At 43.0% G+C, this 26,305-nt stretch overlaps 1 protein-coding gene across 1 annotated transcript; it reads right to left on the reverse strand.

The window, feature by feature from the left end:
- Positions 1–2,254: 2,254 nt before the first annotated feature.
- slc6a11a (solute carrier family 6 member 11a) lies at positions 2,255–25,768 on the reverse strand. Its single transcript, XM_038965297.1, has 14 exons — positions 25,636–25,768; positions 23,886–24,020; positions 22,889–23,029; positions 20,946–21,036; positions 20,568–20,700; positions 20,194–20,328; positions 19,626–19,729; positions 18,983–19,107; positions 18,489–18,601; positions 18,235–18,372; positions 15,322–15,424; positions 2,989–3,089; positions 2,649–2,819; positions 2,255–2,377 (listed from the first exon to the last, which is right to left on the reverse strand). The coding sequence occupies exons 1-14, from the start codon at positions 25,721–25,723 to the stop codon at positions 2,255–2,257; spliced, it is 1,701 nt and encodes a 566-aa protein (XP_038821225.1). The 5' UTR covers positions 25,724–25,768.
- Between the last annotated feature and the right edge of the window lie 537 nt (positions 25,769–26,305).

Consider the following 26,305-nt stretch of genomic DNA (forward strand, 5'->3'; position numbering starts at 1 on the left):
CTGGACTAAAAAGAATGTTCAATGGAGATTCTCTGTGTGTGGGAAACCGGCCCAAAATGTTTAGATGATCTAGGTGTAGCTATTTTATGATTGGTCTACAACACACTAATCATTTCAATCTTAAGAAAAATATGTTTCTATGATTTCACACATTATGCTATAGATATTAAGTTGATTAAGCTAAATAAAACTATGATATTACACTCACTATACATCATACTGCAGTTCAAACCTAATACCCCACATTACTCAAGCACAACTGAGCAGCTACATGAACTATATAAAACACAAAGTCCCCAAAAACCCTTAATATATATACAGTGGCGAGAAAAAGTATGTGAACCCTTTGGAAATACCTGGATTTCTGCATAAATTGGTCATAAAATGTAATCTGATCTTCATCTAGGTAACAACAATAGACAAACACAGTCTGCTTAAACTAATAACACACAAACAATTATACGTTTTCATGTCTTTATTGAACACACCGTGTAAACATTCACAGTGCAGGGTGGGAAAAGTATGTGAACCCTTGGATTTAATAAATGGTTGACCCTCCTTTGGCAGCAATAACCTCAACCAAACGTTTTCTGTAGTTACAGATCAGACCTGCACAAAAGTCAGGAGGAATTTTGGACCATTCCTCTTTACAAAACTGTTTCAGTTCAACAATATTCTTGGGATGTCTGGTGTGAACTGCTCTCTTGAGGTCATGCCACAGTATCTCAATCGGGTTGAGTCCTGACCTGAGTCCTGACCTTTACTTCTGTGTTTTGGTTCGTTGTCCTGTTGCATCACCCAACTTCTGTTGAGCTTCAATTGGCGGACAGGTAACCTAACTTTCTCCTGCAAAATGTCTTGATAAACTTGGGAATTCATTTTTCCGTCGATGATAGCAAGCTGTCCAGACCCTGAGGCAGCAAAGCAGCCCCAAACCATGATGCTCCCTCCACCATACTTTACAGTTGGGATGAGGTTTTGATGTTGGTGTGCTGTGGCTTTTTTCTCCACACATCGTGTTGTGTGTTCCTTCCAAGCAACGCAACTGTAGTTTCATCTGTCCACAAAATATTTTGCCAGTAGCGCTGTGGAACATCCAGGTTCATTTTTGCAAACTTCAGATGTGCAGCAATGTTTTTTGGGGACAGCAGTGGCTTCTTCCGTGGTGTTCTCCCCTGAACACCATTATTGTTTAGTGTTTTACGTATCAAAGACTCGTCAACAGAGATGTTAGCATGTTCCAGAGATTTCTGTAAGTCTTTAGCTGACACTCTAGGATTCTTCTTAACCTCATTGAGCATTCTACACTGTGCTCTTGCAGTCATCTTTGCAGGACGGCCACTCCTAGGGAGAGTAGCTACAGTGCCAAACTTTCTCCATTTATATACAATTTGTCTTGCACATCAAGGCATTTAGAGATACTTTTGTAACCCTTTCCAGCTTTATGCAAGTCAACAATTCTTAATCTTAGGTCTACTGAGATCTCTTTTGTTCGAGGCATGGTTCACATCAGGCAATGCTTCTTGTGAATAGCAAACTCAAATTATGTGAGCGTTTTTTTAATAGGGCAAGGCAGCTCTAACCAACATCTCCAATCTCTTCTCATCTCATTGATTGGACTCCAGTTTTTTTTATTTTACCTTTATTTAACTAGGCAAGTCAGTTAAGAACAAATTCTTATTTTCAATGACGGCCTAGGAACAGTGGGTTAACTGCATTGTTCAGGGGCAGAACAAGAGATTTGTACCTTGTCAGCTCAGGGATTCAAACTTGCAACCTTTCGGTTACTAGTACAAAACCCTAACCACTAGGCTACCCTGCCGCCAGGTTAGCTGACTCCTGACTCCAATTAGCTTTTGGAGAAGTCATTAGCCTAGGGGTTCACATACTTTTTCCAACCTACACTGTGAATGTTTAAATGATGTATTCAATATAGACAAAAAAAAATAAAATTGAGTGTTATTAGTTTAAGCACACTATGTTTGTCTATTATTAAGATCAGATCAAATTTGATTACCAATTTATGCAGAAATCCAGGTAATTCCAAAAGGTACACATACGTTTTCTTGCCACTGTGTGTATATATATATATATATATATTTTTTTTTTTTAATTACAAAAATAGACCAAAAAAAGGCTGGTTTCCCGGACACATATTAAGCCTAGTCCTGGACGAAAAAGCATGGTCTCAGTCCCACTAGGCTTAATCTGTGTCTGGGAAACCAGCCCGAAAAGTAGTAGTAGAACAGTCAGTCTATAGATTATTGCTGTATGTCTTCTCATCGTCAGTAACATGATCCAGAACATAGAGACCTACCATCTCCTCCTTCATCATCATAGGAAGGTCATCTGCTGGCCGACAGATTGTCTGGAGGCGCTTGGGAGCAAAGGGATCTCAAAGTAAGTATAATCAATGTGCTTCAAAAGTATTCTTACAAATCTCAGAATAGTGCATAAACTATATGCTAGAGATGAAAGAACCAGATGAAAGGTCCCAGCCTTTCCGATCAGATTAATTTTATTTAGCCTTTCTAATTTACATTTTCTAGATTGTTAACTTTGTAAATATGACAAAGTGCAACAACAAGAATTTGATGCAATCATTCACACTTTTAAATGTTCCAGGGAAAACTTCCCATCATACTGACCTGCCAGAAAGTCCCTTTGCCCCGGTACAATTTGTAGACCATGGTGATGGGGATGAGAGATAGGGAAGACATAGCCAGGAACCAGCCTAGCCAGTAGGCCCACCACGGGTACACATATGTGTTGTTGAACTTCAAAGGGCTGTACTTCAGCAGGGAGAATACAAAGGTTCCCTTGAAGAGAGAAAAGAAGATGTCAGAAATATGTTGTTTCATTGTTGTTTTGATTATGTCTTGCCTTGCCATTGATAGACAGCAGAAAGTTTTGTAAGCATAATTGCAGTTGTATCCATAAAAAAGAATGAATGAAATAATGATAAAAATGGACTGGGTTTAAACTCACTGTGCAGATAGTAGGGGTAATGTAGAGCCAACAATACTTGACCAGGGAGGAGGGCCTATAGCCAATCATGTCCTCAATGTTGTCACAGAAGCGTTCAGCACCTTCGAAAGAGACAGACATGTTACAGGATGTAACGTGTACGCTAAGAATTGGGAAGCAAGTACAGGGAGTGCATTTCATAAAAGTTACATGGAACAAAACAAGAAACACGAGTAGCGTACAGACATGAAACATATAAACAGAAACAATAACGCCTGAGGAAAGAACCAAAGGGAGTGACAGATATAGGGGAGGTAATCAGGAAGGTGATGGAGTCCAGATGAGTCTCATGAGGCACAGGTGCTTGTAACGATGGTGACAGGTGTGTGTAATTATGAGTAAACTGGTGACAATGAGCGCCAGAGAGGAGCGGGAGTAGACGTGACAGTACCACCTCCCTGAGGAACCCGACTAGCCGACAGAGGCGCGAGAACCCGCAGAGCCGGCTGAGGCGCGAGAACCCGCAGAGCCGGCTGAGGCGCGAGAACCCGCAGAGCCGGCTGAGGCGCGAGAACCCGCTGAGGCGCGAGAACCCGCAGAGCCGGCATGAGGCGCGAGAACCCGCAGAGCCGGCTGAGGCGCGAGAACCCGCAGAGCCGGCATGAGGCGCGAGAACCCGCAGAGCCGGCTGAGGCGCGAGAACCCGCAGAGCCGGCATGAGGCGCGTGAACCCGCAGAGCCGGTATGAGGCGCGAGAACCCGCAGAGCCGGCTGAGGCGCGTGAACCCGCAGAGCCGGCATGAGGCGCGTGAACCCGCAGAGCCGGCATGAGGCGCGTGAACCCGCAGAGCCGGCATGAGGCGCGTGAACCCGCAGAGCCGGCATGAGGCGCGTGAACCCGCAGAGCCGGCATGAGGCGCGTGAACCCGCAGAGCCGGCATGAGGCGCGTGAACCCGCAGAGTCGGCATGAGGCGCGTGAACCCGCAGAGAAGGCTGAGGCATAGGAGCTCGATGAGCCCGTGGGATCCCGACAATCCGACTGGGGCATGGGAGCTAAATGAGCCAGCTGAGGTACGGGAGCCCGACCAGCTGAGGTATGGGAGTCTGACGAGGCAACAGTTGTGCGTAACGATGGTGACAGGTGTGCGTAATGATGAGTAAACTGGGGACAATGAGCGCCAGAGAGGAGGAGCGGGAGTAGACGTGACAGTACCCCTTCCCTGACGCATGGCTCCAGCAGCAGGACACCGACCAGAGGGATGGTCCCAAGGACCAGGGTGGTCGTTTCTGTTGAGACACGGGAGCCCGACGAGCCGGCTGAGGCGCGGGAAGCCACAGAGCCGGCTGAGGCACGTGTACCCACAGAGCCGGCTGTGGCGAGTTGCTTCAGCAGCCGCCCTTGGACCTGACGTGACCAGTAAAAAAGCAAAAAAAATACAATTAATCCCTGTTGCTTCCCTTTGGTGAGGCGTTATTCTGTAACGTGTATGCTAAGAATCGGGAAGCAACTACAGGGAGTGCAAATTTTATAATAAATGAAAACTAGTACAAAACAAGAAACACGAAAAGTGTACAGACATGAAATCGAGTCAATAATGCCTGGGTAATGAACCAAAGGGAGTGACTGATATAGGGGAGGTAATCAGTAAGGTGATGGAGTCCAGGTGAGTCTCATGAAGCGCAGGTGCGCGTAACAATGGTGGCAGGTGTGAGTAATGATGAGTTAACTGGCGACAACGAGCACCAGAGAGGAGGAGCGGGAGTAGACGTGACAGAAGCCCACTTTAAATCGTATCTTTTTAACTAGCTCTTCTGTGTGTTTTTTAAACGTTAGATCTTTATCAATCCAAACGCCCAGATATTTATAGGCGGGAACACACTCGATGAGAGAACGATTCCAATTAGTAAAAGTGTAGTCCATCTGAGACATTTTTGCGTGAATTATAGAATAGGCAGATCAAAATATATTTTATATTTGAGATTCTTCAAATAGCCACTCTTTGCCTAGATGACAGCTTTGCACACTCTTGACATTCTCTCAACCAGCTTCACCTGGAATGCTTTCCCAACAGTTTTGAAGGAGTTACCATGTATGCTGAGCACTTGTTGGCTGCTTTTCCTTCACTCTGCTGTCCGACTCATCCCAAAACATTTCAATTTGGTTGAGGTCGGGGGATTGTGGAGGCCAGGTCAACTAATGCAGCACTCCATCACTCTCCTTCTTGGTAAAATAGCTTTTTTTATGAGTAGGGAATGGTCAACGGTGTTGAAGGCTTTGGAAAGGTCTATAAATAAGGCAGCACAATGATTTTATGATCTAGGCAATTTAACACAACATGTAAAACAAGCATAGACTTAAAAGAGTGCTATGTCCAAATCTAAACCAGACTGGTTCACATTCAGAAAAAAGTGAGAAAGTAAAAAAATTAGCTGTGAGTTGGTCAGGGATTCTAATACCTTGGCTAGGCAGGTTGAGAACTTCAAGTTCCTTGGTGTCCACATCACCAACAAACTATCATGGTCCAAACACACTAAGACAGTCGTGAAGAGGGCATGACAAAGCCTATTCCCCCTCAGGAGACTGAAAAGATTTGGCATGGGTTATCAGATCCTCAAAATGTTCTACAGCTGCACCATCGAGAGCATCCTGACTGGTTCCATCATTGCCTGGTATGGCAACTGCTCGTCCTCCGACCACAAGGCACTACAGAGGGTAGTGCGTATGGCCCAGTACATCACTGGTGCTAAGCTGCCTGCCATCCAGGACCTCTACACCAGGCGGTGGCAGAGGAAGGCCCTAAAAATTGTCAAAGATAATCAAATGGCTACCCGGACTATTTCCTTTGTGTGCCCCCCCAACTCCTCTTTTACGCTGCTGCTACTCTCTGTTGATCATATATGCATAGTCACTTTAACTATACATTCATGTACATACTACCTCAATTGGCCCGACCAACCAGTGCTCCCGCACATTGGCTAACCGGGGCTATCTGCATTGTGTCCCGCCACCCACAACCCGCCAATCCCTCTTTTACGCTACTGCTACTCTCTGTTTATAATATATGCATAGTCACTTTAACCATATCTACATGTACATACTACCTCAATCAGCCCGACTACCCAGTGTCTGTATGTAGCCTCGCTACTTTTATAGCCTCGCTACTGTTATTTTCACTGTCTTTTTACTGTTGTTTTTATTTCTTTACTTACCTATTGTTCACCTAATACCTTTATTGCACTATTAGTTAGAGCCTGTAAGTAAGCATTTCACTGTAAGGTCTACACCTGTTGTATTCGGCGCACGTGACAAATAAACTTTGATTTGATTTGATCATTGCATAATGCAGAAAATGCACGGGAGTTCAGGGGCCTTGTTTTAACAAAGTTAACCATTTTCACTGTAGTGCCCAAAATATCTTTCAAGCTGTCAGGCATTCCCTTGGCAGCAAGAGCCTCTCGGTGGTTGCTGCAGTGTACCCAAGTGGCGTTGGGAGCAACTGCTTGCACGCGCGTTACCTCTCCACTGTGTCTCCCTATCATGGCTTTTGTGCCATCAGTACAGATACCAACTCATCTTGACCACCAAAGTCCATTTGATGTCACAAAGCTGTCCAGTACTTTAAAAATATCCTCTCATGTTTTCCTTGTTTCCAGTGGTTTGCAGAAGAGGATGTCATCCTTAATTGACCCCCCATAAACGTAACGGACATATACCAGGAGCTGTGCCAGGCCCGCCATGGTCTGTTGACTCAGCTGTAACGCATATAATTCACTGGCTTGTATGTGAAGCAGTAATTGTTTCAAAACATGTCACTGATGCGTCGTGAAACAGTGTTGTTTGATGAAGTCATTGTCTGTATAGTTTTTGGGCCTTTTCCCCCGGCATTGTCCCAGCCATATCCGCAGCAGCAGGAAGAATTAAGCCACGCTCAAAACTCCCGTGGCTTGTTTTTTTACATTGTCATGTTTCGTTTCTATATGTCTGTGCAAGAGTGAAGGTTTCCCGCGAAAGAGTAACGGTTAATGCGATTGGATGTTCATTATTTGACTAGGCTGCCTGTATTTGACATTGTGTTGTTATTTCGCTGAACACTAGATGGTTTCATTTTATTTTTGTCAGTGAAACAAGGCTACTCAGGCGAGAAAAAAACCTCACCCAAATGTATAGGCCCATTGGAAAATATAAATGTACTGTTTGAAAATGTGATTCACATTTTTATTTGGCGTACCCCCGACGGCATTGTGCGTACCCCGTACCCCAGTTTGGGAATACCTGATATAGGGGACAGATCAGAGTGACAGCAAGTCGCAAACCTGTAATGGTTGAGTGGGTGGCCTTGTCCTTTTGATCTGTTTGTCCCTGTAGTCACTGTCAGTTTAGAAGCCTTTGTCAAGGCTTGCAAGTGATATAAAACACCAAATATCAGTTGGTATGCTGTAATATATAGTTACATATTCACTATTAGCAATTCCTGAATAGATTTTCAATACAATTCAACAATAACGTACTGTATTGTTGTTTTGCTGTATATTTAATGCTGCATACTATAAATGATGGTGCATTGTAGAAAAGTATTGTGAGAGGGGAAAGAACTGCTGGCTCATTAACATATTTTAAGGCATGCCTTGAAAGTGGCTATATTTGTTCCACCCGGTTAGTGAGAGTCCTGTATCAATTTAAGTGATATGTGTTAGTAGTTCCCTAACAATTCAAAATGTATATAGGGGACAGATCAGACTGGCAGTGGATCTTAAAACCTCTACAGGATCGGTGGGTCCCCCACGGGACGGTTGAGCTAACGTAGGCTAATGTGATTAGCATGAGGTTGTAAGTAACAAGAACATTTCCCAGGACATAGACATATCTGATATTGGCAGAAAGCTTCAATTCATGTTAATCTAACTGCACTGTTGAATTTACAGTAGATTTTACAGTGAAAGAATACCATGCTATTGTTTGAGGATAGTGCACAGTTATAAACCAATTAGGCACATTTGGGCAGTCTTGATACCAAATGTTGAACAGAAACGCAATGGTTCATTGGATCAGTCTAAAACTTTGCACATACACTGCTGCCATCTAGTGGCCAAAATCAAAATTGCACCTGGGCTGGAATAATACATTTTGGTCTTTCTCTTACATTTCAAAGATGATGGTACAAAATAAAATACAAAAAAACACATGTTTCTTTGTATTATCTTTTACCAGATCTAATGTGTTATATTCTACTATATTAATTTAACATTTCCACAAACTTCAAATTGTTTCCTTTCAAATGGTATCAATAATATGCATATCCTTGCTTCAGGTCCTGAGCTACAGACAGTTAGATTTGGGTATGTCATTTTAGGTGAACATTGGAAAAAAAGAGTCCGATCCTTAAGAGGATTTATTAAACCTATAATGGTTGAATATTCAACCATGTCCATTTGATCTGTTTTACCCTGTAATCACGGACAGTTTGAAAGCCTTTGTTTAGGCCTCTAGAAGTGCAAGTGATATAAAACACCTAGTATTAATATGCTGTAATATACAAATGCCTAGCAGCCAACCGACTTGCTCCAATCCCTCGTAATAAGGGGTTGGAACCAGTTTAGGGAACAGAATTAAAAAACAGAAAATAATACAATTATTTGAGGAACAGAATTAGAACCGGGATCTATATTTTTCTGGAACAGAACCGTTATTTTAAAAGCAATGGAACCGGTAAATAACATTCTTTAATGTTACAAGCCTTTTTTTCCAGTCCCACAAAAATCACAACAAAGTTCCTATGCAAGCCCTCACTCTGTCACTCAAAAGTATTCTAGTGTCTGCCTGCCAGCTGGAAATCTTTGCCAGTGTGTGTGTGTGTGTGTAAACTGCCGGGCCCTTCCCCTCCGAAGCATTGCTTATTATAGCCTACTGACGACATTACAAATGTGATTCAAAAATTAGGAAGAGAGATTTTTAAATAGTGAGGAATGGATTAACTTTTTCAAAATGTAGTTAAGGATACTATAATTATCACGTTCCACATTGGATTTATTAACTACAGAAAGGTAAGTTGTGTTTTAATTCTAGTGCTGCTCTGCACACACAAGATTGTTAGCTCTAACCTGTCACCATCGTTACGTGCACCTGCGCCTCATTAGACTCACCTGGATTCCATCACCTTCCTGAATCCCTCCACTATATCTGTCACTCCCTTTGGTTCTTTCCTCAGGCGTTATTGTTTCTGTTTATATGTTTCATGTCTGAATGCTAGTCGTGGTTCTTTGTTTGTTCCATATACCGTTATTTATTAAATACACTCCCTGTACTTGCTTCCCAATTCTTAGCGTACACGTTACAGAATAACGCCTTACAGAATAACAGGGATTTTCTTTTGCTTTTTTTTACTGGTGACGTCAGGTCGAAGGGCAGCTGCCGAAGCAACCGGGGTTATCTCAGCTGGCTCGTCAGGCTTCCATGCCTCAGCTGGCTTGACAGGTTCACAAGCCTTGGTTGGCTCGTCAGGCTTCCATTGCCGAAGCTACCAGGAATGCCTCAGCTAGCTCATCGGGCTTTCATGCCTCAGCTGGCTCGACAGGTTCTCAAGCCTCAGTTGACTCGTCAGGCTGTCATTGCCAATGCTACCGGGGATGCCTGAGCTGGCTCGACAGGTTCTCAAGTTTCGGTTGGCTCGTCAGGCTTCCATGCCTCAGCCGGCTCGCCGGGATCCTATGCCTGAGCCAGCTCATCAGGCTCCCGCGCCTCAGCCGGCTCGACAGGTTCCCGCACCTCACCCGTCTCTACAGGTTCCCGCGCCTCAGCCGGCTCTACAGGCTCCTGTGCCTCAGCAGACCATAATTCTATCCTCCTGATTCCTGCTTACAAGCAAAAATTTAAGCAGGAAGCACCAGTCACTAGATCAATAAAAAAGTGGTCAGATGAAGCAGATGCTAAGCTACAGGACTGTTTTGCTAGCACAGACTGGAATATGTTCCGGGATTCCTCTAATGCCATTGAGGAGTACACCACATCTGTCATTGGCTTCATCAATAAGTGCATCGATGACGTCGTCACCACAGTGACCGTACATTCATACCCCAACCAGAAAACATGGATTACAGGCAGCCTCCGCATTGAGCTAAAGGCTAGAGCTGCCGCTTTCAAGGAGCTGGACTCTAACCCGGAAGCTTAAAAGAAATCCTGCCATGCCCTCCGACGAACCATCAAACAGGCAAAGCATCAATACAGGACTAAGATCGGGTCGTACTACACCGGCTATGACGCTCGTCGGATGTGGCAGGGCCTGCAAACCATCACAGACTTCAAAGGGAAGCACAGTCGAGAGCTGCCCAGTGGCACAAGCCTACCGGACGAGCTAAACTACTTCTATGCTCGCTTCGAGGCAAATAACACTGAAACATGCATGAGAGCACCAGCTGTACCGGAAGACTGTGTGATCACGCTCTCCACAGCCAATGTGAGTAAGACCTTTAGACAGGTCAACAATCACATGGCCACAAGGCCAGACGGATTATCAGGACATGTACTGCGAGCATGCGCTGACCAACTAGCAAGTGTCTTCACTGACATTTTCAACCTCTCCCTGTCCGAGTCTGTAATACCAACATGTTTTAAGCAGACCACCATAGTGCCTGTGCACAAGAACACTAAGGTAACCTGCCTAAATGACTACCGACTCCATCACCTTCCTGATTACCTCCCCTATATCTGTCACTCCCTTTGGTTCTTTCCCCAGGCGTTATTGACTCTGTTTCTGTTTCATGTCTGTACACTTTTCATGTTTCTTATTTTGTACTATGTTCAATTTATTATTAAATGTGCTCTCCCTGTAGTTGCTTCCCAATTCTTAGCGTACACGTTACAGCTTCTGTAAAAAAAATGATATGAGACACCAAACCTGTTCACAGGGATGGTTAACTCTCAAAGTTCCAATAGTCCATACTGGTCTAGGTAGATCCACTTTCAGTTTTAATGTGCAGTTGCCATACCAGACGGTGATACAAACAGTCAGGATGTTCTCAATGGTGCAGCTGTAAAGTTCCTAAGGATCTGAAGGGCCATGCCAAATCGTTTCAGCCTCCTGAGGGAGAAGAGGGACTACCGTGCCTTCTTCCCAACTGTGCTGGAGTTAGAGGACATTGATGTGTACACTGAGGAACTTGAAGCTCTTGACCCTCTCCACTGCGGCCCCGTTGATATGGATGGGGGTGTGCACCTGCCCCTGTAATACATGACAGCTCCTTGTTCTTGCTGACATTGAGAGAGAGGTTGTTGTCCTGGCACCACACTGCCAGGTCTCTGACCTCCTCCCTGTAGGCTGTCTCATCGTCGTTGGTGATCAGGTCTCCCACTGTCGCACCTTCAGCAAACTTGAATTTGTTTTTAACTGACTTAACTGACTTGCCTAGTTAAATAAATACAAATAAAATACAAATAAAAACGTGATGTTGGAGTTGTGCATGGACACACAGTCGTGGGTGAACGGGGAGTACAGGAGGGGCTAAGCACACACTCCTGGGGGGCCCCGTGTAGCATGACGTTGAAATGAGGTCAATTAAAATACGTCTAGTTAAATCTCAAATTCAACATACACTGAAAAAATAAATACGCAACATGTAAAGTGTTGGTCCCATGTTTCATGAGCTGAATTATAATTTTCTTTACATCCCTGTTCGTGAGAATTTCTCCTTTGCCAAGATAATCCATCCACCTGACATGTGTAGCATGTCAAGAAACAGCATGATCATTACACAGGTGCTGGGGACAATAAAAGGCCACTCTAAAATGTGCAGTTTTGTTAAACAACACAATGCCACAGCTGTCTCAAGTTTTGGGGGAGTGTGCATTTTGCATGCTGAGTGCAGGAATTTCCACCAGAGCTGTTGCCAGAGAATGTAATGTTCATTTCTCTACCATAAGCCACTTCTAATGTCGTTTTAGAGAATTTGGCAGTACGTCCAACCGGCCTCACAACCGTATACCACGTGTAACCACGCCAAACCAGGACCTCCACATCCGGCTTCTTCCCCTGCAGGATCGTCTGAGACCAGCCACACGGACAGCTGATGAAATTGTGGGTTTGCAGAACCAAAGAAGTTCTGCACAAACTGTCGGAAACCGTCTTAGGGAAGCTCGTCTGCGTGCTCGTCGTCCTCACCAGGGTCTTGACCTGACTGCAGTTTGGCGTCGTAAATGACTTCAGCGGGCAAATACTCACCTTCGATGACCACTGGCACACTGGAGAAGTGTGCTCTTCACGAATGAATCCCGGTTTCAACTGTACCAGGCAGATGGTAGACAGCTTGTATTGCATCGTGTGGGCGAGCGATTTGCTGATGTCAACGTTATGAACAGATGGTAGCAATGGGGTTATGGTATGGGCAGGCATATTCTACAGACAACAAAGACAATTGAATTTTATAAATAGCCATTTGAATGCACAGAGATACCGTGATGAGATCCTGAGGCCCATTATTGTGCCATTCATCCGTCGCCTTAATCTCATTTTTCAGCATGACAATGCATGGCCCCATGTTGCAAGGATTGGTACACAATTCCTGGAAGCTGAACATTTCCCAGTTCTTCCATGGCCTGCATACTCACCAGACACGTCACCCATTGAGCATGTTTGGGATGCTCTGGATCGACTTATACGACAGCGGGTTCCAATTCTCTCCAATATCCAGCAACTTCGCACAGCCATTGAAGAGGAGTGGGACAACATTACACAGGCCACAATCAACAGTCTGATAAACTCTATGCGAAGGAGACGTGTCGCGCTGCATGCCGAAAATGGTGGTCAACAAGTCAGTTCATAAAATTTCTGCCCTGCTTGAGCTGCCACGGCCAACTGTAAGTGATGTTATTGTGAAGTGGAAACGTTTTGGAGCAACAATGGCTCAGCCGTGAAGTGGTAGGTCACACAAGCTCACAGAATGGGACCGCTGAGTGCTGAAGCGTGTAGCACGTAAAAAATCGTCTGTCCTCGGTTGCAAAACTCACTACCGAGTTCCAAACTGCCTCTGGAAGCAACGTCAGCACAAGAACTGTTGGCCGGGAGCTTCATGAAATGGGTTTCCATGGCCGAGCAGCCGCACACACCATGCGCAATGCCAAGTGTCGGCTGGAGGGGTTTAAAGCTCGCCGCCATTGGACTCTGGCGCAGTGGAAATAGGTTCTCTGGAGTGATGAATCACACTTCACCATCTGGCAGTCCAAGGACAAATCTGGTTTTGGCGATGCCAGGACAATGCTACCTGCCCCAATGCATAGTGCCAACTGTAAAGTTTGGTGGAGAAATAATGGTCTGGGGCTGTTTTTCATGGTTCGATATAGGCCCCTTAGTTCCAGTGAAGAGAAATCTTAACACTACAGCATACAGTGACATTCTAGACAATGCTTTGCTTCCAACTTTGTGGCAACAGTTTGGGGAAGGCCCTTTCCTGTTTCCGCATGACAATGCCCCCATGCACAAAGCAAGGTCCATAGAGAAATGGTTTGGCGAGTTTGGTGTGGAAGAACTTGACTGGCCTGCACAGAGCCCTGACCTCAACCCCATCGAACACCTTTGAGATGAATTGGAACACCGACCTCGAGCCAGGCCTAATCGCCCAACAGTGCCCAACCTCACTAATACTCTTGTGGCTGAATGGAAGCAAGTCCCCGCAGCAATGTTCCAACATCTAGTGGAAAGCCTTCCCAGAAGAGTAGAGGCTGTTATAGCAGCAAAGGGGGGACCAACTCCATATTAATGCCCATGATTTTGGAATGAGATGTACGGCATGCAGGTGTCCACATTCTTTGGGTCATGTAGTGTATCAGTGTAACCAACAACATATCAGTGTAATTTCAACCACCCAGTCAATGTTCCCTCTAAGCGGCCACACTTCCTCCAGGACTGCCGCGCAGAAGAAATGCCAGCCCTTACAAAGACGCAGGAGATTGAACTTCACAGTTCGCCCCATTAGTTTGCACTATAGATCAAAGTTTTCTCTAATGTGATCTAATCAACATAATATCAGCCTCTTTTCAATGCAACAAACCAAACCAAATTGAACTTTGCAAGATTGAGTCTGTGATTTTGTTGTAGTCAGCCAGAGTGCATCGAAGTAGAATTCTATTGACCCTAGCCCACGAACAGTCTTTCAATCACCCGCCAGTGGATGCCCTTTTCAGATCAGGGCGCAGAGCCACGCGTGTGCACATTTGTTGATGTTCTTTGCTAGTTAGCGAGTTATTAGCCCAGGAATTACTTCTTCCTACAAGAGCACAAAACGTGTACATTTTAAACTGTCTTTGAAAAGCGAGTCAGGAAAAAAAGCTTGTTTATTTATATTAAAGGGACAATGTTGTATTTTGAAATAGGCTTGATTATGCAAATACGCCAATAGGCAGAGGGTAGCCTACATTGTCTCGTTCTCGGTATAATAATAATAATAAATGATTAATTTTAAGTGGTCTTGCATCATGCAAGATAATACAATGCAATTACAGTCACATAATTACAGTCACCTATTTGGCCCATGGTGTTACAGACCAAGTAAAAATACATAAATTAATGTCAAGCCCTGCATAATCTAAAAAAGTTTTTAAAGGTCTCATGATGTAATGTAGGCTGTTTTGAACACTACATATGCTGCTGTAGGCTATATCATAGAAATCAAAAGCTATTTCCATGTGAAAATGCTAATGGATTTGCCACTCTTATAGACCTACATTATGCTCAAATAGCTACAATAGCCTATTGGCTACAGTCTAAAACGGTAACTTAAAGTGGGTACAGCCTCAGTTTTCACTGTAAACACAAGCCGGAAGTTGCACAGAATTCTCACAATATTCAAGTTTCCGCTCACAAGACCTGAAATGTTCTCAGTGCCAAAAATAATTAGAGGGAACATTGCACCCAATAAACAGTATATTGAATATAGGATGAAAAATACTTTGGTTTCTATGTGGAATTTTCGATGCAATTTCAACGTATAGATAGTTCTGTTGATTATGTTGAAATTAGATTGTTGTAAGAACCTGTTAGTCAGGTTATGTCAATGTATTTAAGTTGAAGTTTTACCATACTTTAAATGTTTACAACACTGGATGAAATGAGATAAAAACAGTACTGGTTGAGGACTTTTGAAAAATCCTATGTATTTTCCACGTTGATTCCATGTCACAATATGTTAACAAATGACGTTGAAACAACATTGATTCAACCAGTGTGTGCCCAGTGCGTACTCATGTCCCTTTCAGGACTTTCAATTATATATTTTTTTTTATAGTGAGATAAAATCTGTAGAGGAAGCTAGATTTGCATATGTATGTGTTTGCCCATGATTACATAGTGTAATTTCTCTATTCTTACCATATATCCATCCAATACTGAGTGACTGGCATATGGAGAGAAGCAGCAGAGTGGCACCACTGCACACATAATGGTCAAACAGCTGGATGATGTAGAGGCCACCCTGCGGGGGAAAAAATGAGGCTTCAATATACAGTACAATCAATGTTTACAGATCTACAGTGCATTCGGAAATTATTCAGACCCATTGACATTTTTTATGTGCCTTATTCTAAAATGTATTAAATTAATCTGTCACGACTTCCACCGAAGGTAGTTCCTCTCCCTGTTCGGGCGGCGCTCGGCGGTCGGCGTCGCCGGTCTACTAGCCATCACCGATCCCTTTTTCCTTTTCTGTTTGTTTTGTCTTTGGTTCTTTCACACCTGGTTTCATTTGCCTTAATTTCTGTGTGTATATATTTACCCTGTTGCCTGCCTAGGTTTGTGCGAGATTATTTTTTTATAGTGATGTAGCTCGGTGAGGTTATGCCCTATTTCTTGTTTTCACGGATTTAACAAGAGTGTGTTATTGTCGGAGCTTTGTTTGTTCCTCTGTGCGTGAGTACGGGTTCTCTGTTGTCGAGGGCGTTTTACTTTTGGATTGTGCCATACCTTTATTGGTGGACTTGCCTATTAAAGTACGCTTCTCAGACATCTCTGCTCTCCTGCGCCTGACTCCTTCACCTACCTCCTAACGCAACATTGTCACATAATCGAAATTGAGCTCAGGTGCATCCTGTTTAATTTGATCATCCTTGAGATGTTTCTACAACTTGATTGGAGTCCACCTGTGGTAAATTCACACACCTGTCTATATAAGGTCCCACAGTTGACAGCCATGAGGTTGAAGGAATTGTCCGTAGAGCTCCGAGACAGGATTGTGTCGAGGCACACATCTGGGGAAGGGTACCAAAACATTTCTGCAGCATTGAAGGTCCCCAAGAACACAGTGACCTCCATCATTCTTAAATGGAAGAGGTTTAGAACCACCAAGACTCTTCCTAGAGCTGGCTGAGCAATCGGGAGAGAAGGGCCTTGGTCAGGGAGGTGACCAAGAACCCGATAGTCATTCTGACAGAGCTCCCTTAGTTCCTCTATGGAGATGGGAGAACCTTCCAAAAGGACAACCATCTTTGCAGCACTCCACCAATCAGGCCTTTATTGTAGAGTGGCCAGACAGAATGCACTCCTCAGTAAAAGGCACATGACAGCCCGCTTGGAGTTTGCCAAAAGGCACCTAAAGGACTCTCAGACCATGAGAAACAAGATTCTGTGTTCTGATGAAACCAAGACTGAACTCTTTGGCCTGAATGCCAAGTGTCATACATGGAGGAAACCTGGCACCATCCCTACGGTGAAGGATGGTGGTGGCAGCATCATGCAGTGGGGATGTTTTGCAGGGACTGGGAAACTAGTCAGGATCAAGGCAATGATGAACGGAGCAAAGTTGAGAGAGTTCCTCGATGAAAACCTGCTCCAGAGCGCTCAGGACCTCAGGCTGGGGCGAAGGTTCACCTTCCAACAGGACAACGACCCTAAGCACATAGCCAAGACAATGCAGGAGTGGCTTCAGGACCAGTCTCTGAATGTCCTTGAGTGTTCCAGCCAGAGCCCGGACTTGAACCCGATCGAACATCTCTGGAGAGACCTGAAAATAGCTGTGCAGCAACACCCCCCATCCAACCTGACAGAGCTTGAGAGGATCTGCAGAGAAGAATGGGTGAAACTCCCCAAATACATGTGTGACAAGCTTGTAGCGTCATACCCAAGAACAATGTTTAAGAACCTGTTTTTGCTTTGTCATTATGGGGTATTGTGTGTAGATTGATGAGGCTAAAAACAATTTAGTCAATTTTAGAATAAGGCTGTAAAGTAAGAAAATGTGTAAAAAGTCAAGGGGTCTGAATACTTTCCGAATGCACTGAACAAAAATATAAACGCAACATTTAAAGTGTTGGTCCCATGTTTCATGAGCTGAAATAAAAGATCCCAGACATTTTCCATTTGTGCAAAAAGCTTATTTCTCACATTTTGTGCACAAATTTGTTTACATCGCTGATAGTGAGCACTTCTCTTTTGCCAAGGTAGTCCATCCATGTGACAGGTGTGGAAAATCAAGAAGCTAATTAAACAGTATGATCATTATACAGGTGCACCTTGTGCTGGGGACAATAAATGGCCACTCTATAATGTGAAGTTTTGTCACACAACACAATGCCACAGCTGTCTCAAGTTTTGACGGAGCGTGCAATTGGCATACTGTCTGCAGGAATGTCCACCAGAGCTGTTGCCAGAGAATTTAATGTTAATTTCTCTACCATAAGCCAATGTCGTTTTAGAGAATTTGACAGTACGTCCAACCGGACTCACAACCGCAGACCACGTGTAATGTCCACATACGGCTTCTTCACCTGCGGTATCGTCTGAGACCAGCCACCTGGACAGCTGATGAAACTGAGGAGTATTTATGTTTGTAATAAAGCCCTTTTGTGGGGAGAAACTCATTGTGATTGGCTGGGCCTGGCTCCCCAGTGGGTGGGCCCATGCCCTCCCAGACCAACCCATGGCTGCGCCCCTGCCCAGTCTTGTGAAATCCATACTTTAGGGCATAATGAATTTATTTAAATTTATTGATTTCCTTATATAAACTGTAACTCAGTAAAATCCTTGAAATTGTTGCATTTTGCGTTTATATTTTTGTTCACTATAGTTATTGTAATACACAACCATAAAGGACTTGGATCAAAAAGTGCTACCCAGATCCACCCTTTTATTGCCATTGTTTTGAAGTTATTTAACTAAGGTGCTTCAATTTATGTTCGTGATATTATATGTTCAGATATCAGAGAACCACCTCTGTAGTCACACAACAACAACTACAACAACAGTCTGAGAGCTGGTGTGCAGTGGAGATCTGTGTCTGTGACCTCTCACCTCTGTGACCATGATGAGTCCGACCAGGTAGCAGCAGCAGCAGATGAGCAGCAGCAGCATCTCCCTCCGGTAGCCTTTTCTGATGAGGTTTGGGTAGATGTCCGTTACTGAGGTCATTAGGCTCTCAAGGCCGACAAACTGGGGAACATGAGAGAGGGCAATGTACTGTACATGGGAAGGGAAGGTAGAGGAAAGAACAGCAGGGACAAGACACCCAGGTGGAGGTGTTGGTGGAGGGCGTGGTGAGCTCTAACCTGGCCGTCCACTCCCAATAGGATGATCATGGTGAAGAAACAGACAGCCCAGAACTGAGGGCAGGGGAGCAGGGACACTGCCTGGGGGTACACTATGAACACCAGGCCAGGACCTGCAGCAGGGCAACAAGGAAAACGTTATAGAATATATGTACCCAAACGTAATTTGAATCAACGCAATTGCGCATTAAATGCAACATTCTCAGTAGGGTGAGCCTAGTATGTTGATATTTGTTGCTTACTGCATTCGTTTTTACTAAACAGTATGTTCTAAATAGTATGTAGTACGATTAGTACACAGTATGTTGTTTTAGTAAGTAGTAGGCAAGACGTACAGTACTTCGGACACAGCCAGTGCTTTTACCAGACGAGGTAGACAAAAATTAAGTTCAGATGAGGAAAGTGGGCAGTTATGTTGTCAGACAGTATTTAGGTTGATCAGGAGCATAATAAGGAGTCACACCCTTGTAGATGAATGTCCTTTAGAGCCTCACCTGACTCAGCAACCACAGAGATGTCCACACCCTGTTCTTGAGCCATATAACCCAGTATGGAGAAGATGGCAAAACCAGACACGAAGCTGGTCCCACTGTTCAACAAGCACAGGTAGAAGGAGTCTCTGCAAGGCACGAAACAGTTTTCAACCTTTTTCAACACATGATATAGTCATCCTCTTTAACATGCAGTGTTGTCATTGGCAAGGGTCTAATAAGATGTAAATACAGGTGATTAACATTCATGGCAATTGAGGTAGTGTTGTGACATGACATGTTGTGCCATGAATCCTCCTGGCGTACTGTATTTGAAGGAGACAACTTTTATCATATGCTCTGAAGAGATCTTGACCTGCAGTGTTTACCAGATGAAACCCTGATGTACGCAGCTTGCTGTCGAAACATTATTCAGTGACGAGAATGAATGCATCAGAGCCATGAGATTGTGCAGCTTTTCTTTTCTAAGTGTTCTACTCCTCCAGCCAGAACCTCGCCTACCCAGATGTGCCTTTTTACTGTCTCCAGACTGGCTGAAGAAATCTTGTGGCTATGGATCCTCATGGCACTGCTAAATAAGCCAACTATGCGAGATCTTCAATGTGCCACATTTTTTATTAAACCCACAGCCTAGTTGTAAACTCACTTGTAACAGTTGTTGTTGTATTTGTTGTAGCTTCCAAGAGAGGTCAGGTAGCCCAGGCATATGGCGTAAGAATAGAATATCTGCGTTCCTGCATCCATCCAAACCTTATTGATGAACAAACAAACAAAGAAGACTTCAACTGAAGTTATAAACTGAACATGTCACAACAGAAATGTATACCAGTAAGATGTGGTGAGAATAGAGAAAGACTTAGAGGGCTGGTTCCTTGGACACTGATCAAGCATACTCCTGTACTAAGACTCAATGGCCTTGTGGTTAGACAGTTCTCCCTGAGATTGCAAGGTTGGGAGATCAATCCCTGGCTGTGTAAAAATGGGACCTGATGTGTTTCTGCTTGCTACTCAGCTTTGAGGAGATAGATTGGGGGTAAGGCCCTGTGACAGACTAACATCCTGTTTAGGGGGTGTACTTGTACATCAAGCTGCCTCATGTGACAGGAGATACAGTAGGCTCCTGTTCCTATGATCTTTTTAGTCCAAGACTAGACTTAATCTGTCTGGGAAACTGGCCCATAGATTTATACGACAGATTATACTACAGATAGTACCTGTGGATCAGCTAGCCGTGTTGTATTGGGATACAAGTAGTAGAAGATGCCATCTTTAGCTCCTGGAAGGGTCACTCCTCTGACAAATAACACCACTAGCATGACATAGGGGAAGGTAGCCGTGACGTACGCTGCCTATGAATTAGTAGTACAGGGTTAGTACAATACAGAAAACACAACATAGCCACACATACCGGTATTACCACACTAACGACGGACCCATTGTCTCACCAAGTAACTTTACAGCTACAGAAAATAACCGTTTTTTTTTAGTTTTTTAGTTATTTTTGACCTCTGATTTTAAATTTGATTGAGATTGGAATGATGCATAGTTATGAAACTACTGTCTGACTACAATATCTTATAACCCTCACCTTCCCGGTAGACTTCACTCCTTTCCAGACACAGAAGTAACAGACAACCCATGACAGTAGAAGACACAGAGCCAGCTCCCATCTAATACCTCCCAAGGACTCAATCCCATCTGATATCCGTAGCACTCGCCGCCTGTAAGGAGAAATGGTTGACACTGCAATACATTTTGATTCCCAAAGAAAATGTATTGTATGTAAATGTGTTGCAGTCTATTGTAGTTTATTGTATTCTTATAACAACAATTTAAACATTATGATACAACTCCCTTTAAACAAAATAAGACTATGGTACCTTATTCATTTCTCATGTAAGTAGTCAAGCATCTAATCATGAAAGATGCAGTGGTGAAAAAAACACAGCATTAATTATAGACTTACTGCCAAAACTCCACAACGGAAGATGACGAATTCAGGAGAGAACCAGTCCAATTGCTGCTGGCATTCTTGGTGCCAAATGTCACACAAGCATCTGAAATACATTTAAGTCTAGTTGAAGCATGTTAGAAACTTGACAGCTTTAAGTGGATATGCTAGCTAATATCCAGATCCTCTTAATGTGATTGACTCAAAAGCGACTTGTAAATGCTAAACGCTATGGGGCAGAATGATCAAACCTGGTTTGAATAGGACAGTTCTAGCGTCTGTTTACTTTTTTAAAAAGAGAGTGGGTCTTTCCACGAGAAGAGTGCACCAATATTGCATTTTAATATAGACCACATGGAGAATTCAAAGTGTCACATTTCACCCTCTGTGACTTCTAGGAAGATTTTAACCCACCTAACCCCAACATTTCTCCAAGTTTTCACCATCATTGCAATGCTCTAGGTATTTTGTTGTGTTTACAAAGTAATCTATGAAGATGATTATTTATTTAATGTGATTAGTGATTCATTTGCATCTGTCCCCCATTTTAAGGTCAACCCTGTTACGTGAACTGATTTCTCAATTTAATATAGTGAAACTAGTCCTTTTAAAATATATTTTTTCAAAAGTAACATCTAATAGTCAGATCATAGCGTAAAAGCAGGTGAGCTGGTTCTACTCTTTTTGGCAATTTTCTGGTGTTTAGTGGTGGAAATCTGAGCGGGTCGAGCACAACGTGTCAACCCTGTTGCCCATAGATTAGCCTCTGCTGAGTCCCCAACAACTGGATGTTCCGGTTTTCAGGGGAAATGGAAAGAGAGCCTGTGTACATTAACAAAAGCTTTTGGAGAATAACAAGGCAACACTCCATCTTAACTCCTCCATCAAATTTGCTGGTTTAGTTGAACAGTGCAGAAGTCAACCTCCCCCAACAGTTGTTTTTCTTCTTGTCAAGACCAGTATGTAGGGGATTTAGTTTCAGGCGTTTCTTTTACAGCTGCTATGTTAGGTTACCCGTAGATAGACAGGCTAGAAATGTTTTTTAAAAATTGATAAAATGCCACTCCCTGTTGCACACAAGCTTCCATTCTCCCTGTCACAAGGGGATTTATGACTGATTTAAGATTAAATCATTAACCCTGTTCATTTATTTGGCACTTAATAGGAACGTACTATAATCATTTGTTTTTGTATGTAACCTCTTGAGATGCGAAGTTTATGAAGTTGAACATGTGCTCTTTATGACAGAAGGCCAACATTTGGGGAAATCAAACGTTTTTTTTAATTTTTTTATCAAACAATTTTTTTTTTTACATTTCTCAAAAAGCACCGAATTGGCGGAACGCCCAGAGTACATTTGAATGTACTTAATTCAATCTGAGCAAAGAGGTCCGATGACAAGGTAAAAACGTGGGAGGGGGGGAGTGGTAGTGAGAGGTAGAAGACAGCCCACAGCAGAAAGCACCCCTCCCCCACTATTCTCACTGTTTCGTCTGTCTTCACTGTCTTCTCTTAGACTGTCAGAAGGTGTTCCCCTGAACACACTGACTGTTCATGATATCCACTGAACTATTGTGCCTGCAAGCAGTTGAGAATTTTGGGTGGTTATGACTGGTTGAATTTTTGTGATGGATGTTACTTGTTTGCATCACTCTGTGTTTTACAACCAAGCTACGAAGGTAGTCACTTATCGAATGCACTGTTTGATTTCCCCCAAAAGGGACATTTTCTCACGGACATTACCTGCAACGATTACTATTGTCCCACAACTGAAAATATTTAATTCATATATGTTTTTAATTTCAATAATTTTGTTAATACGTAGACCATATAACGTTTTTTAAATTATTTTATTAGTCAGTCAGTGGGCAGCTGGGGCCCGTTTCAATCGAAACCTATGAAACATAGCAGTTCGCCTCTGCACCAAGTTTCAGTAGAGTCACCAGTACTGTAAATACCTGTGTTCCAGGCATTGTTGCAGTTGGCCCATGGCAGGTCAACAGCGAAGGATGAGAACAGGTAGAGGAAAGCCCACGCCAGAATCACAATGTAGGTCATACATCCATATATAGTAATCACTTGGGCGGCATAGCCCATTCCTGATGAAGACAAGAAGAGAAACATATCAACATGCTGATAAAAATCAACAACCTAACATGATTTTCCCATTTACCTTGGTTGTATTTGATTCCCCATGACAGATTGAGTCAGATTTACCACAGGGCCCCATTCATTCTGAAAATATGTCTAAAATCCAATCAATTTGTGTTACAAGTACCCTTTCTGAATGCTGTTTGATTTGCATTTTTGGAAATAACTTTTTTTATCCCTTGAAAGTTAGTGTGCTTGCGTCAGCTGTAACTCAGACTCAGTTGGTAATAGTGTGGCTCTAGCAATGCCAGGGTCATGGGTTCAATTCCAAGGGTCTGCTAAATGGCATATATTATTTTTAATTCAAAATGTTTAATAAAAATGTAATGCAGACTGGGTCTTCAGAAAGGGACAATATAAGTTAGATATATAAGTTAGTGTTTTAAACATATTCTCAGAATGGGAGAGGCCCTATATAACTGCACAGACATCTTAATGAATGAAGATCACAAACCAATTTTTTGCTTTGTGTCTCAACGCAAATAACGAACGCACACCCTATCATAGAGCCTACTCACTCTACTGTAAGTCTCACTCTACTCTTCATTGCTGTGTGCCTTATTTAACTTAAATAACGTTTCAACTATACATAGATGTACCATCATCTTTTAACTTCACTGTGATGTAACAAGACCATGCTACGCACGTCTGCATTATGACGTTATCCGTGAAGCAGATAATAAAGGCTCATCCTGCCAGAGTGTTTGTCACAATGATAACAATGTAACTTACCTGTGCTGCGGCAAAGGCATTTGAAAAAGTAACTTTTAACTTAAGTGTACAGGACTGTACAGAAAAACTCACCTTCAAACACCGGGCAGATCTTTCTCCAGCAGGTGATGCCACCCTGGCTGGTGTACTGGCCCAGAGCTGTCTCCAGGATGAACAGAGGGATGCCACAGGTCACCAGGTACAGGATGTATGGGATGAAGAATGCCCCTATAGTACAGGAAGGAGTCATATATATTATGCCTCCATACAATGCTTAATGTTCATCTATTTTCAAACATTAAACTTTAGTTGACACAAATCTTTTGTGACAGCCTTAATATAACTGATTTGGTTCTGGGTGCTGAGATTAGTTGACACTGACAGCCTACATAGTTCTCTGTATCTTTCACCATTACACATCTGAACAATCCCATTTTGATCTGGCTCTCGTGGATCACACCCTCAATGTGGCTCTCATAATATACCCGGTTTTAGTATTCACATTCCCGTTGCCTGCGACAGATGTCCTCTCAGACGGGTTCAACCTCCATCAATACTGAACAGGTCACGCCACTGATATCTAAGTCTAGTGTCAACTAACTCCCTCCATCTGAGACACACCAAGCAAACCAAGAAAACTGCTGAAAGTGCAGTGTGGAAAATTATGGAAAGGTATAAATCCTCCTCATTCAACAATCATCAATATTATTTGAAATTGTGACCATGCAAGGTGAATGAATGTGTACTTAGTTATCGCATAGTGATGGGAATGAGAAACCAGCACAATGACCATGGGGTCATCTGTGTTCACACAGTTCCCAGGGGGTTTCACTAAAGTATTTGGATGCAGATTTGGTTCTTTGTATCATTTCAAGGAGCTTTATATTAGCTAAACAAAAAAACAATCCTCCTCTTTCCTCTTTTTGCCTGATTTAACATCTGACCAGGGAACAAATCAACAACGCATTTGTAAACAAGAGAGAGAGAATGTGGAATAGGATAGGATAATTGCATCATCGTAATATTATAATTATGCTCTCACAATCAAACTTTTTATAAAAAACTTGGATGTAATGTTATTAGGAATGGTATATGTGTTATAAAACATTATATTTTCTAGTATCTATTGTATAATTTCACACAAGTTAAGCCTGTAGTATACACTGTATTATAAACTGTATTATAAACTGGGTGTTTTGAGCCCTGAATGCTGATTGGCTGACAGCCGTGGTATATCAGACCGTATACCACGGGTATGAAAAAAACATTTATTTTTACTGTTCTAATTACGTTGGTAACCAGTTTGTGGTTTGGGTTGGGCCTAAGAACAGCCCTTAGCTGTGGTATATTGGCCATATATCACACCACCTCGGGGAAAAATATAACATAAGATCAAATATATTTTGGGTTAATTTTCATGTTCTCTGTGGTGACACTGAAAGATATTTAGGTACAACACGACAATATATTTAGGACTTGCCTGTGAGTCACAAAGTAAAAAACTGTAACTGTTAAATAAAAAAATAAAGACAGAGCTGATGACTATATTTACAGTATTTTCATGAGCCGTAACCAACTCTTAGCTAGCAGACTGGTTCAATGTAAGAATAGCTGTTATGAAAGACTAGATCAGCTGCAACATACCTCACACACCTATTTCTTATTTTCACTAAACTGACCCATAAATATGGTAAGTATTTTGGAAGTTCTAAAGAAGATTTTGGAAGTTCTAAAGAACCTTTTTCAAGGGACTGACCTCCTTACCCCCCACCGACCCCACAACAAGTATGTAATGTATGCACATATTTAACCAACAAGCAAAAATAAGACTTTGTTGACTCACCCCCACCGTTCTTGTAACAAAGATAGGGAAATCTCCATACATTTCCAAGTCCAATAATAGCGCCAGCCACAGTTAGAATAAACTCCATTTTGCTATCCCACTGGCCGCGCTCCTTCACACTTTGTTGGGTGTCCTGCACCGTCCCTGGGAGAGTCTCATGCTTGCCTGCAGAGCGAGAAGCAGCCATCCTGCGAGTGAGAGAGAAAGGGTTCGGGAGGCAAGTTCCGCTGGTGGAGTCAATGGTTGGTGCAATTGTCTGCTGCTACTGGAGCTTTTATGGATAACAGCACTGTCAAGATGCCAGCTGCTTCTGCCTAAGGGGGGACCCAAAGACATGTGGACTAGATAGTTGAATGAGAGCTGCACCTTTAGTGTGACTAACTTGTCATTTGACACGGTCCAAAATAATGCCTGCAGGACTGTGATTCTTTTAGCAGGAATGGAAGAGATTGATGTTTCAGCAGAGCTACACAGAATGACAAGTACTGTTTTTGTGTGTGGGGGGTATTTATTTTTGCCATTGGGCAAAGAGAAGAATTTGCCGTTTTAAAGCTAATCTCATGCTATTCTACACATTTTGCCATGAGGCTGAGAGAAAATGTTGCTGTTTTAAAGCTAATTTCTTGAAGTCTTCATATTTCTCTGAAGTGTTCATATTCTATCTGGGGGG

The sequence above is a fragment of the Salvelinus namaycush genome, chromosome 2 (genome assembly GCF_016432855.1).
Source record: "Salvelinus namaycush isolate Seneca chromosome 2, SaNama_1.0, whole genome shotgun sequence".
Classification (NCBI taxonomy): domain Eukaryota; kingdom Metazoa; phylum Chordata; class Actinopteri; order Salmoniformes; family Salmonidae; genus Salvelinus; species Salvelinus namaycush.